The sequence below is a fragment of the Mastomys coucha genome, unplaced genomic scaffold (assembly GCF_008632895.1).
Source record: "Mastomys coucha isolate ucsf_1 unplaced genomic scaffold, UCSF_Mcou_1 pScaffold7, whole genome shotgun sequence".
NCBI lineage: Eukaryota > Metazoa > Chordata > Mammalia > Rodentia > Muridae > Mastomys > Mastomys coucha.
In genome coordinates, this window is record NW_022196913.1 from 102,271,500 (window position 1) to 102,283,775 (window position 12,276).

The 12,276-nt window shown below is 41.1% G+C and overlaps 1 protein-coding gene across 15 annotated transcripts in view; it reads right to left on the reverse strand.

Moving 5' to 3' along the window:
- Asap1 (ArfGAP with SH3 domain, ankyrin repeat and PH domain 1) overlaps window positions 1-12,276 on the reverse strand; it is a 308,734-nt gene that overhangs the window by 84,420 nt on the left and 212,038 nt on the right. For all 15 annotated transcript variants that reach the window (XM_031359258.1, XM_031359256.1, XM_031359248.1 and 12 more), the window contains 3 exons: window positions 7,061-7,135; window positions 6,535-6,584; window positions 1,120-1,249 (listed from right to left, as the gene is read on the reverse strand). In XM_031359258.1, the coding sequence (XP_031215118.1) occupies window positions 1,120-1,249; window positions 6,535-6,584; window positions 7,061-7,135 (255 nt within the window). The remainder of the gene's footprint in view (window positions 1-1,119; window positions 1,250-6,534; window positions 6,585-7,060; window positions 7,136-12,276) is intronic.

The following is a 12,276-nucleotide window of genomic DNA, read 5'->3' on the forward strand; positions in this document are numbered from 1 at the left end:
CAAGCTCATGTGGAAGAACAGTACTGCTAAACCTGCCCAGGTAGGTGAGCTTTGTTTGGGGAAGGCTGTTGGAATACAGTCAGTGTGCACAAATGCAATTAGTGTTAGTGTTTGCTAACTCCTTCACAAGACAAGCAAGAAAGAAACACAGCAAATGCACTCCACATCACAGCTGCTTTCCCTAGGTACAGTGGATCTCAAACTCATATTCATACAGTCCTGAGAGGCAGACTGTTCTCTGCAGAAGACAGGTGGAGACACTGTTCTACAGGATACTGAACCAGAGGGAGAAGTCTCTATTAAAAATAAATAAATAAATAAGTAAGTAAGTAAGTAAATAAAAAACAAGTCAGAAAAAAATAAAACTGAGGCAGGGCAGTTAACCACAAGAATGGCTTTGGTTTTTATCACTGGCCAAAATCTTCTATTGACACTGTGCTTATAGCTTACTTGTTGTCATGGTAAGCAGAAGTTCATACACAGGAAAGGTCAAGGAGCCATAGGTTTATAAGGAAGAAAAAAAAGAAAACTTAAATGACACACTCTCCATTACAGTATATAAGCCAGAAAGTATCTCCATTGTTCAAGTTGCCCTAGAGTGAGTGCTCCAGTCGGTGGGCTGGAAGTTTTGGTGGGAAAGTATCTCCATTGCTCAAGTTGCCCTAGAGTGAGTGCTCAAGTCGGTGGGCTGGAGGTTTTGGTGGGATTTCAGTTTGAGAACCACAGCTGTAAGTTAAAGGCAGCATGCTTTCCCTGCATTGTTCCATGAGCTCAGACTTCCTTATGGGACAGCTTCATCTAAACTTTCACTCAAGCTGGATCCATGCTTTCAACAACCACATGCTCCAAAGCAGTCCTACTCACCCATGATACCTCCCACCAGGACTCCCCCAGTCACTCGCAAGCAATATTAAGGTTCTCACCAATGAATCCTGGTTTGGCTTAAAGAGGCCCATAAGACCAAGGGCTCAAAATATGAGACAACAGTGCAATGTCGGATCGCAAGGGGCTTGGAGAAAAAGGGAGATTAGAATCCTTAGGAAACAGCCCCTCCTCCAAGCATCCATCCTAGCCTGCTGAGGAGGAGAGGAAGTCGAGTCTGGGAAGGTCTGTTCTTACTTCACACATCTGGAGCTGAAAAAGCCTTCGTTCCTTTTCCATTTCTTCTGCAATCTCAGCGCCTGTTATCTCTGTTCGGATCATCCCATGCTGTTTTGCGTGCTCTCTTTTCTCCTTCTCAATTTTTGTACTGCAACGAAAGCATATACCACGTTAAAAGAAATATAACCCTCAACACCAACTGTGAACCCGAGCGCAAACTTGACTCTGGATGATGCTGTAGTGATGGGTCCACCAAATGCGGCATATGTGCCATGGATCGAGTGGGGTGGGGTAGGCTGTATTTTATGGGTCAGGTGTGTATGTGTGTGCAAAGACTAAACAGAAACTCTTCTCATCTGAACTGGGGGTGTAGCCTGGGGTAGGGCCCAAGACCTTGGGTTCAATTTTAAAATGAACCCCAGTGGTGTCTTTCCTTCCTCAAACCACTGATAGCTTACCTAGTTAAGAGATAACATTTCTTAAGATGACAGAATCAAATCCTTAGTAGAAATGTGAGTTCAAAGGGAACAAACACCATGTGTGAATGTCACCTAGGAAGCTTCTTGGACTTCCATTCAGAGCTTACACATGTAATGGACACACAGCTCTTTTTATGTCTTGGTTGGCATGACTAAATCTGAACAGTTTACTTTTTCTTAGGTAAATGACTTTTTGATGAAAAAGAAGCACAAAGTTAGAGACTTCAGAATTACTTAAAGACAAAGTACAAACAGATTTTGGTCAGTACATTTAAAAACTGGTAAAAGCTAACCTTTGACATTGTCATACTTCAGTAGCACAAGTTTAATTATTTTACTGCTTGTCATGGAACTGCATATGACAGGGCTGGGAGAAATGCCTATGTCTAATTTGGGATTTTTGTGAGGAGGGGAGGGTTCCACACACCAGGATGTGAAGGGAGGCACACATTAATCCTATGGTCCTGAGGGAAGTGATGCTTGCTGTTTGGTACTCTTCTGATAAATACAATTAACTTGAAATGGACTTCAACTTTCAGAAATGTCCTTGACTTTCCAACTTTGACTGCAAAGACTGACTGGTTTAACCTTTAAGTTGTAGTGTATATAGAATGGTGAGCCAAAAACAGTAAGTGGCTAAGTAGCCTTGTCTATACACAGGTATAGGAAAAATCAACTGCCAAACAATTGTAAAGCTATGGCAAACTTGATGGAGACTCATTCTCATTCATCAAAAGCTGCGTCAAGCAACATTTTGACCATGTTACCTCAGCAATCAAAGAAAGGGTTTTAGTGGAGAAAGTTAAATTTCAGCTTTCTCCACTGATGTAGTTGGGAGGAAGCAAAAGCTTGAGCAGCATGGGGGACAGGTGTGACTAGCTGTCTGGTTCACTGTGGTGACAATACCCGACAGGCGCTTACTTCCTTTTCCTATGTGAACTCACAGTGCATGGTAGTCAAGGGGTGAACAAGACAAGATCATCTAAGACAAGAAAAACTGAAGACAATGATGGATGGATCATCTAAGACAAGAGAGCTGAAGACAATGATGGATGAAAGAACTTGTCTAACGTTTAGAAGGCAGAGTTAAAACAGAAGAATGAAGGCTGTCCTCCATGGGGAGGGGGAAAGGAACAGGAGGAGTAAAAGGAGGGGAAGCCATAATCAGGATATATTATGTAAGGAAAAAAAACTTTTCAAAAATAGGGAAAATAGGGAGGAAGGGAGGGAGGGAGAAAAGGAGGAAGGAGGAAACATAAAGGAGAGGCAGTGAGAAGAAATGGAGTTCCAGATGACAGTAAATTGGATGGGCAGTTTCCAATTTAAGTTTCCAAGACGAGTCCTCTTTGGTGAGTAAGATGTAAGGACCGGCAGAGTTACAGTTATCTAGCCACAGAGTTTGAACTCTGACATCCACCTAGGCACAGAGCTTTCTGCTGTCTCACTAATTAAGATCTCATGGTGATTTCTAGAGCTTTTGTAATGAGAGGGATGGAAGCTGTTGCCCTTTGGTCTACAACACTGTTTGCTTCTATAATCAACTTCCTGATGTTCCTCACTCAAGCTAAGGTTTTCCTTTTAGCTTAGATTCTCTCTTTTGAATAGATTCTGGCTTTTGTAATTGCAAAACAAAACAAAACTCTACCTTTTACAATGCTAGCATGTAGGCCCACCAGGAAGGGGCCGAGGGAACTGGAAGATTTCTGGAATGCTAACAAGAAAGCTATACTGCCATCATAAAATTGAAAATCCCAAAGGAGGCTTCATGGCTTTCAACTCGAGATCGTATCTCTGCTTGCGTCTACAGGCTCAAGTCCCCATGCCCAACTGCCCTTCAACACTGTAAGGGAAACATTATAAAAACCTAGATTTTTATAGTAAGCCAAACTCCCATTCTAAAGATGCTAGAATAAAGACAGAATGCGACCTCTTTTAGAGTTGTTTGGTAGGAACCACTAAAGTTAATACAGGGGACTACTCCAAGAAAGAAGGTTATACCTGCTGCTAATACAAAGAATTCTGGACAAGGACACTGCCAGAAGTGGAGCGAAGGAACAGGCAGACAATAGATAACAATTACTACAGTGGCAAGTGAAAGGTATTTGCAGAATAGAAATACTATTAGTGGGTCTCTGGAATGGTGGGTCTACTAGCTAGAAGATAAATGTTCATAAAAGGTTCACACAGAACTAAGCAAATGAACTGAGGCAGCTAATCATTAAAAAAAAATGTAAAAATCTACTGGAAGAAAGGAGAATCAATCATAATTCACCAGTTAGATAAAAATATAAACACTGACAGTTTATCCAAAAACTGCTATTAACCAAGCTGGGAAACGGAGGTAGCAAGGGAAAGGCTGCCAGTATACAAGGGCTAAGTTCACACAGACTAGAGTAACCTGCCCCAGATGAGCCAAGGAACACGAGCAGGAGCTATTGTAAAATAGAGACAGACAAACCAGAAACCAAAAGGAAGGGTTGAAGAAAAAAGTAGGACTAGCAGATCAGAACAGTGGGCAGAGAAGTTACAGCAACAGGGGGCGGGTATGGGAGGGCAGGCCCACTCACTGCTTACTTAACATTCTCTTTCCATGGTTTAGAAGGGCCTCACATCATTAGGAACAGTCCACATTTACTGAATTTAGACTTGGTAAAACAGTATGGACATGTGAGAGATGTTGTGTGGGAATCCGGTCCTTTTTAGAAGGCTTTTCATTTATTTTTCTAAACATTTCTTTTTTGTGTGTGGTTTTTCCAGACAGGGTTTATTTATCTGTGTAGCCCTGGCTGTCCTGAAACTCATTCTGTAGACCAGTCTGGACTCAAACTCGGAAATCCGACTGCCTCTGCCTCCCAACTGCTGGGATTAAAGGTGTGTGCCACGACTGCCCGGCTTTAGAAGGCTTTTCACTTTATGTTAAACTTCTACCATGTTTAAACCACTGCTATTGGGAGTTTCCACAACCTGCTTTCAGAGGTTTTGTTGATATTAATACATATGGTGCTTTAATTTAAATTCATGCACTATTTTGATAAAAATGATTATTAAAACACTAAACATTGAGAATGGTGGTATATGCTTACAATCCAAAGCTTGTGGCCAGCCTGAGCTATGAAAGTTCAATGTCACTCTTAGCTACAGGGTAAAGTTATCTCAAAATACCAAGAGCAGGGAAGTAACTTTGGGTCAGGCAGCTTCCTAAACATGTACAGGGATCAGAGTTTGAGCCTTAGTACAATATAAACAAAAGAACAATAATTAAGTAATGACTCTGCAGAGAACCACTTCAATACATTATTTTGTGGTCACAAAAGCTTGAGTACCAGTTAACTTTTTTAAGCAGTTAACTTTTATGTAAAGGCCATCAAAAATAAAGTATACTGACTCAAGATCACAAAACTCGTAATGGTTCTCAAGGCCACAAACTTAACCACGGCCCTCTCTGCCTCTTGAGTTGTACAAGGAAGACAGCCATAGAAAGTGCCTAGGCCTCTTGGTTATTTGAAAGGTAATAAATTAAACTTTTTGTTTTTGCAGTAGTAAAAGTATGGATTCATTAAGAGTGAAAATAGAACAGTACACTGCACAGACCTGAGTGGGCTAGAGCAAGCGTGTGGCACAGGAGCCTAAATTAACTCTCTCCGTGTAAGGCATTTTGTTTTCAGTTTTGAAAAACCAAATGAGCTCCCTATTATATTAAGTAGAGAAATACTTCCCTCTTTCCCATCATCAAACTCCAATGAGAAAGAAACCTATGTTAGGAAAGAAATGTATTGATAGGAAGTTATTAAAAACCAAACCAAACCCAAGCCTTATTTGAGGACTTAACAGCAGAGGCTGCTTAACTCACTGTCTCACGGTGCATCTCACTTGCTTTCGATGAGAGATGTGGACTCATCACTCATCCTCACTGGAGTACCGCCATATAAACCTTTTGATTTCCAGCTGCATTTCTTACTGTCCACACACACGATAGTTCCTAAGGTAGTGCTTCTTCAACAGTATACTATTATACAAGTTTTACAAAAACAGTTTGGGAAAAGCATACTTGATTCCCAATTTTTCTGCTTCTCTTCCCATTCGGTTGCTATTGCTGGCCACAGAAATGGCTTTCACTATGCAAACTTCTACCTACATAAGCTTTGAAACACATATTTTCTTATGTGCTCACTGTCTGGTGTCAAATCTCTCAGAGAATAGAAATAAAGGGACTGGGTATGATGTATGGGTCATGTCAGCAACTGGAGACAGAGGCAGAGGAATCATGAGCTTGATTCCAGCTTAGGCCTACAATCCCCCTAAATCCCCACAAAAATCCCAGAGTCAACTTCTCTGGCCCCAAGTTTTACCACTCTGTCTCTGGGTCAGACAGATCCAGCATGAATGCCATCATAACGGGTACTAACTGCATGACCTTCCAAAACGCCTTAGGCTAGTATAGAATTAGACTTCAGTTTCCAGAAGGACAGAGAGGTGCACACTAATTAGTGGTGTCAGGGAGTCAAGTGTGTAATGCACATATTGGTGTAAATTCTATTAGGCAAAAACGGCATCACAAACACCAGTTGGTCTTTGATTATTTCCTAACTGCTGTACTACATAGAAATGAACATGATTTATAGTTATGTGAGTGATAATGAAAGAACACTGTGCATACGCATAGGCTTCCAACTTGACAATTTATACCAGCAACCAACATAGTGCCTGTCATTCCAGACAGTTAACACAGACAGTGTAACGTTTTCTGGGTGTTTAGTTTTTTGAGGCATTGTCTTACCATGTAGCCCAGGCAGCCCTTGAACTTACAAGAGCCCAGGATTGCTTAGCCACCAGAGCGCTGCGATAATTGTGTGTGTATCTTTTAACTAGATCATTGGGCCTCTGTCCTGTTCTCAACTTGTGGAAACTCATGACAATGACCATAACATCACAAACAAAACAAAGCAGCACTTACAACTTTGTCTCATAATCTTTCCAGGCTTTGTCAAATGGCTTCTTGAGATCCTGAGAAAAGAGAAAACGAGAAAATGAAAACTGTTAGTCATCTTTCCTCCAATAAATAACTAAAAAAACATCTGAACAAAACTACATGTGCACTGTTCCCAGGTGAGAAGCCCAGCAGAGGGGGAGGGTGAACCCTCCTGATCCTATCAAGGAAGCAGGAGCCAGAGCTTTTCAGAGCCTAGTCCATCTATCACCCTAGGAGGCTAGACTGGGCCCAGCTCCTCCCCAACTCCTCAACCACCCCCCACGGAGGAGAAACCAATCTTTCTGAAAGGGCCTAGTCTTGTTTCCAGTCAGTATCATTATGTGAAGTTGCAACACTTTCTAATGACAATTTTCCAAGAATATTTTGTGCTGAAAATGTTCAAAGATTTTTCAAATATAAACACTACTATGTAAAAAGAAGGAAGAAAAAACTCCAAAAAAACCCAACCCTTTCAACTGAAGACTGAAAATAATAATTTCTGGTCACTTACTCCTTTGACACCCTTCAGGTCTCCTTTTAACAATGAATCCAAGGTGAAGATCACATTGTGGCTCAGACCCTGGAGCTGAAAGATCAACATAAAGAAAGGATGGGAGAGTTGCAAGAATGCACAATAAACGGTGAAAGCTATCCCTTGGACTCACCCACCCAGGGCTCATGTATGTCTGTTACATGTCTATTGCCTGTAGATGCTAGCGTGCTCTTGCTAGCATAAGCCCCCACACTGCAGCTGTAGGAATGAGGAGGGAGAAGTGATGTGGAAGAATCCCAGCTGTGAGGAGAGCTGCAGTGCGGCACCAGAGTGATGCTCTGAGATACTGCTGTCACATCGACAGATGGGTACAAGCAACTGCTACTCATTTCAACACTTTCAGTGCAACTTCTAACAAGATAGCAAGTCTTGGTTTGACTTTTTCTTCAGTCACTGTCAAGAATATGGTGGGAGAGGATCATAGGATAAGAAGTGAGGGGGGATACAACATCTGTCCCAACACTGGGAATAACTGGGACCAGTGGGACCCAGGCACACAGGAACTATAGCAGTCCAGTGGCACAGGTTCCTTCTGGTCTGTCTGGGCCAGCGCCCTGAGCAGACCTTGGGCGCAAACTCCGCAGCCAGTCCCACAACACCCAGAGGAAGCTCTACTTCTAGGATCCCAGAATCACAGGATCAGAGAGACAGCTTGACTCTGAGGAGTTTTGACACAACCAGGATCACAGGAAGTACGGGTTCCAGTCAGATTTAGCCAGGGCATGTAGCACTACCAGATGGTGGGAGGCAAGCGTAAGAACAGAAGAACATAAGCAACAGAAACCAAGGTTACCTGGGATCATCAGAACCCAATCTCCCACAATAGCAAATCCTGGTCACACCATCACACCAGAAAAGCAAGATTCAGATCTAAAAATCACTTCTCATGATGATGATGATAGAGGACTTTAAGAAGGACATAAATAACTCCCTCAAAGAAATACAGGAGAATACAGGTAAACAGGTAGAAACCCTTAAAGAGGAAACACAAAAAACTCTTAGAGAATTACAGGAAAACACAATCAAACAGGTGAAGGAAATGAACAAAACCATCCATGATCTAAAAGTGGAACTAGAAACAATAAAGTAATCACAAAGGGAGACAACCCTGGACAAACCTAGGAAAGGGATCTGGAATTACAGATGCAAGCATCACCATCAGAATAAAAGAGATAGAAGTGAGAATCTCAGGGACAGAAGATACCATAGAAAATATTGACACAACAGTCAAAGAAAATGCACAAAGCAAAAAGCTCCTAACCCAAAACATTCAGGAAATCCAGGACACAATGAGAAGACCAGACCTAAGGATAATAGGTATAGAAAAGAGTGAAGATTCCCAACTTAAAGGGCCAGTAAATAACTTCAATAAAATTATAGAAGAAAACTTCCCTAGCCTAAAGAAAAGAGATGCCCATGAACATAGAAGAAGCCTACAGAGTTCCAAATAGACTGGACCAGAAAAGAAATTCCTATCACATAATAATCATTAAACAAATCATTAAACACCAAATGCATTACACAAAGAATTTTAAAAGCAGTAAAGGAACAAGGTCAAATAACATATAAAGGCAGGCCTATCAGAATCACACCAGACTTCCCACCAGAGACTATGAAAGCTAGAAGACTCTGGGCATACAGACCCTACGAGAACCCAAATGCCAGCCCAGGCTACTATACCCAGCAAAACTCTCAATTACCATAGATGGAGAAAACAAGATATTCCATGTCAAAACAAAATTTACACAACATCTTTCCACAAATCCAGCCCTATAAAGGACAATAACAGATGGAAAACACCAACATAAGAAGCAAAGCTATACCCTAGAAGAAGCAAGAAAGTAATCTTTCAACAAACCCACACAAACATAATTCAACCTCTCACAACAAAAATGACAGGAAGTAACAATCACTTTTCTTAATATCTCTTAATATGGAAATTAATATTACCAACATATTCTAATCAATTGAAATTCAAAAATTTGAGGAATTAGAAATTTGTTGGCTGTCATCCAGTGGTCTAATTCGGTAATTGGAGAAATAGGTCCAATATTGTACAATCCATATATACTTTCTGCTTGTTTGTAAGTGACAGTGTCTTGCTGTGTACCACATAATGGTCTTGAAATCATGCTTCTCCTATCTCAGCCTCTCTATTAGGATTGTTTATTTGATGTTTTTACACTATACTATGGTTTTCAGAACAGCTTAAATATTTCAAAAATATTTATACAGCCAAAAGAAACATAGACAATTAATTTGGGAGGTGGCTTGTAAGGGAACAACAAAGAGTGAGACTGAATGCTTCGCTTGATATTTATAATTATTGTATCAATTTTGAAGAAGAGAACTTTTAAGTTACTCTTTCTCTGAGATGAAAGCTTTTCAAAATCATCACAGCTAATGAACCAGATTTTTACCCTCACCTGTTGTCTCTGGGAGGAGTTGGGGTACAAAAGGGAAAGAAGAATGTGATGTAATTCTATTCACTTAAAATGTTTTTAAATGTTGACAAATTCAGATAAATTGAAATTATGTATCTTTTCTTATCATAATGTAATAAAACTTAAATCAAATTTTAAAAAGGAAAAAGAAAAGAATATGGAGGGAAGCGTATAACCAGCTTTCACTATTTCCTTTTTGAGCTCTTACAGTAGGTACTTTGTTTATGATTATATTTATCTTGCATGAGATTAGATGCTTATTGATGACCCTGGCTGTTCTGCTCAAAGCACTAGCCTTAGCTATCATTACCATATCATTACCATATCATCACCATATCATCACCACCATCACCATCACCATCACCACCACCACCACCACCACCACCACCACCACCACCACCCCCCTACCACCACCACCAGGTCTGGCTATGTAAACCATGCAACCTTTGAATTCACAATCTTTCTGCCTTAGATTACAAGTTCCTAGGCATGAGCCACAACACACAGATAAAACACATCTTTAACAGGTTGGGAAGCAGATTTTCTCTTGCTCTGCAGCAGTAGCCTGCACTTTAACACAGTACAGAGGAGTCTAATGGAGAAAGGTTGAGTTGCTGCCCAGGTGGAGGAGCCAAAGGAAGGTTTAAAAAACAGTCAACAAGACCTTGGTAATTCCCAGGGAAACCTGAGCTGGCACAGCTCTGCAGAACCAAAGCATAGCTAGGTTTTGGGTCTCCTTTAAGAACATTTTTCTCCAATATAAGTATGTCTATCTGTCAGCCTGTCCACCTATCCATCCACTCTTCACTGGAGATGAGCAGCCCACTATTCTTGCTCCGAGTGGGGTTTCTTTCTACACTGGCAACAGACACACAGCAAGGCTAAGAGAGAATATGGCATGAGGCCATCCAATGGCCTGGTGCTGGCAGAGTGGAGGGGCTGTGTCCTACTGCCAGCAGGTAAAGATGGAGTGAGCCAACACACAGGCTCAGTGCCAGCTTACAGACACTTGGTGAGTGCTGAAAACCTGCTTAATTTTAAAACGCCAGTTATGAATCCAGAAATGAGAGGCCAGAGGGTCCGAGAAGAGAAGTTCTCTCTCTTGGCTTCTGTCTTCTCCCAGCTTGTCCCTGTGGCTCACACCTTGGGTTTCCCAGCAGCTCTGTCATGCCTTCTTTGCTTAAACTACCACTGTCTTTACATCTGAGGAAGGTGTTCCAGTATATACCACCAGAGGGCGTAGAATCCCTGCCAAGGCATTTCTGTCTGTGTAACATACAATTCAGCTTATCAAGCAGGCCAGATAGCTAAATTTTGAATGTCTATGAGAATCCACAATAATGGTTTTGGAAAATAGGCCAAAAAGACCACCTAGAGTTTATTTATATATTTTTAAAATCAATCAATCAATCTATCCATCCATCCATCATCCTGTACTTTCCCCTCCCTCCTTTCTCCCAGTCAGTCCCTGCCCCCCCTCCTCACTATCCACTCTTCAGAAAAGGTCAGGCCTTCCATGAATATCAAGGATTCCTGGCATATCGAATTGCAATAATTCTAGGTGCATCCTCTCTTATTAAGGCTCCACTTAGAATTTATAATTGTGGTCCTCAAAAATAAAAAAGGTTGAAAATGCTTTGGGCATGACAGGAGAAAATGAAGATCTATAGAATTCAGCCCTCTGCCCTAGACACTAAACTGGAGATATTTTGCTCCTAGCTCTCAATTTTATTCTGGCAGTATAAAAGCCCCCAGAACCCTCTGCCCCAAGGCTCATAGAAATAGTGTGGATGGTGAGGTGAGGTTGGGCCCAACTTAATTCCTTGCTAATCAAGCCAGAATCAACCCTTTAGCTTGTAACCATCCAGGCACCCACTTTACTCAAAGGACTTCCCATCCCCCACCACCTGTGTCCTCCTCGCTTCCTCATTTGTTTACTGTCCATCTCCCCAGTGTACACAATAGCACCTTGACAGCAGGAGCTGCGTGTCCATGTTTTTGTTCCCAAACTTAAACAGAGTGTTTTCCTGAAACGCTGGCTTGGGAAATTGTAGCACTTACGAAATTTTTCTTTCTTTATGTGATATATTGGGGAAATAAAAAGTACTTACAGAGGACAAAATTTACTGATGTTCTCTTTTAACAGATTTCTTGATAGGGTATACAAATGGTTATTCTCTTTTGTTAGTTGGAGCAGCCTGTCAATTAATTAGTAGCACTATTCCCAAGATTGGTATTGTTCCATACACAGTGACATACTTAAGCACTGCTTGGCATTATACATTTAAACACAGAGGTTAAAGTTTAGCTGTGGCTTTGTGCAGCACCATAATGATGTCAATATCCTAAAGTATCACATAGTTAAATTTTCTTCAGTCAGTGAAGACTGGAAGGGAATGTCAGTGAATTGCCTTGAATGTTGTATGAGAATATCCAGATCGAGCCAGATACTGAAAAAGGAGTTTAGGATATAATTTGCCTCGTGATGTTTGGTAGTCATTGTTTTTACTTTAAAGTTATTTGGGGTTGTTGCCAGGAGAATCACTAGATTTATGGAGGAATTAGCCACAAATGACTTGTAGAAAATACTGTCATATAGTCCATTTACCATTCTCTATTGCAGGAAGGCACTCGACCACAGAATGCTGATATGCCAGTGGAACTCAGTACCTCGTGTACATAGTTCCTGAAGATATGTTCTGAAATGCATAACTTCAAAATTACCTTTTT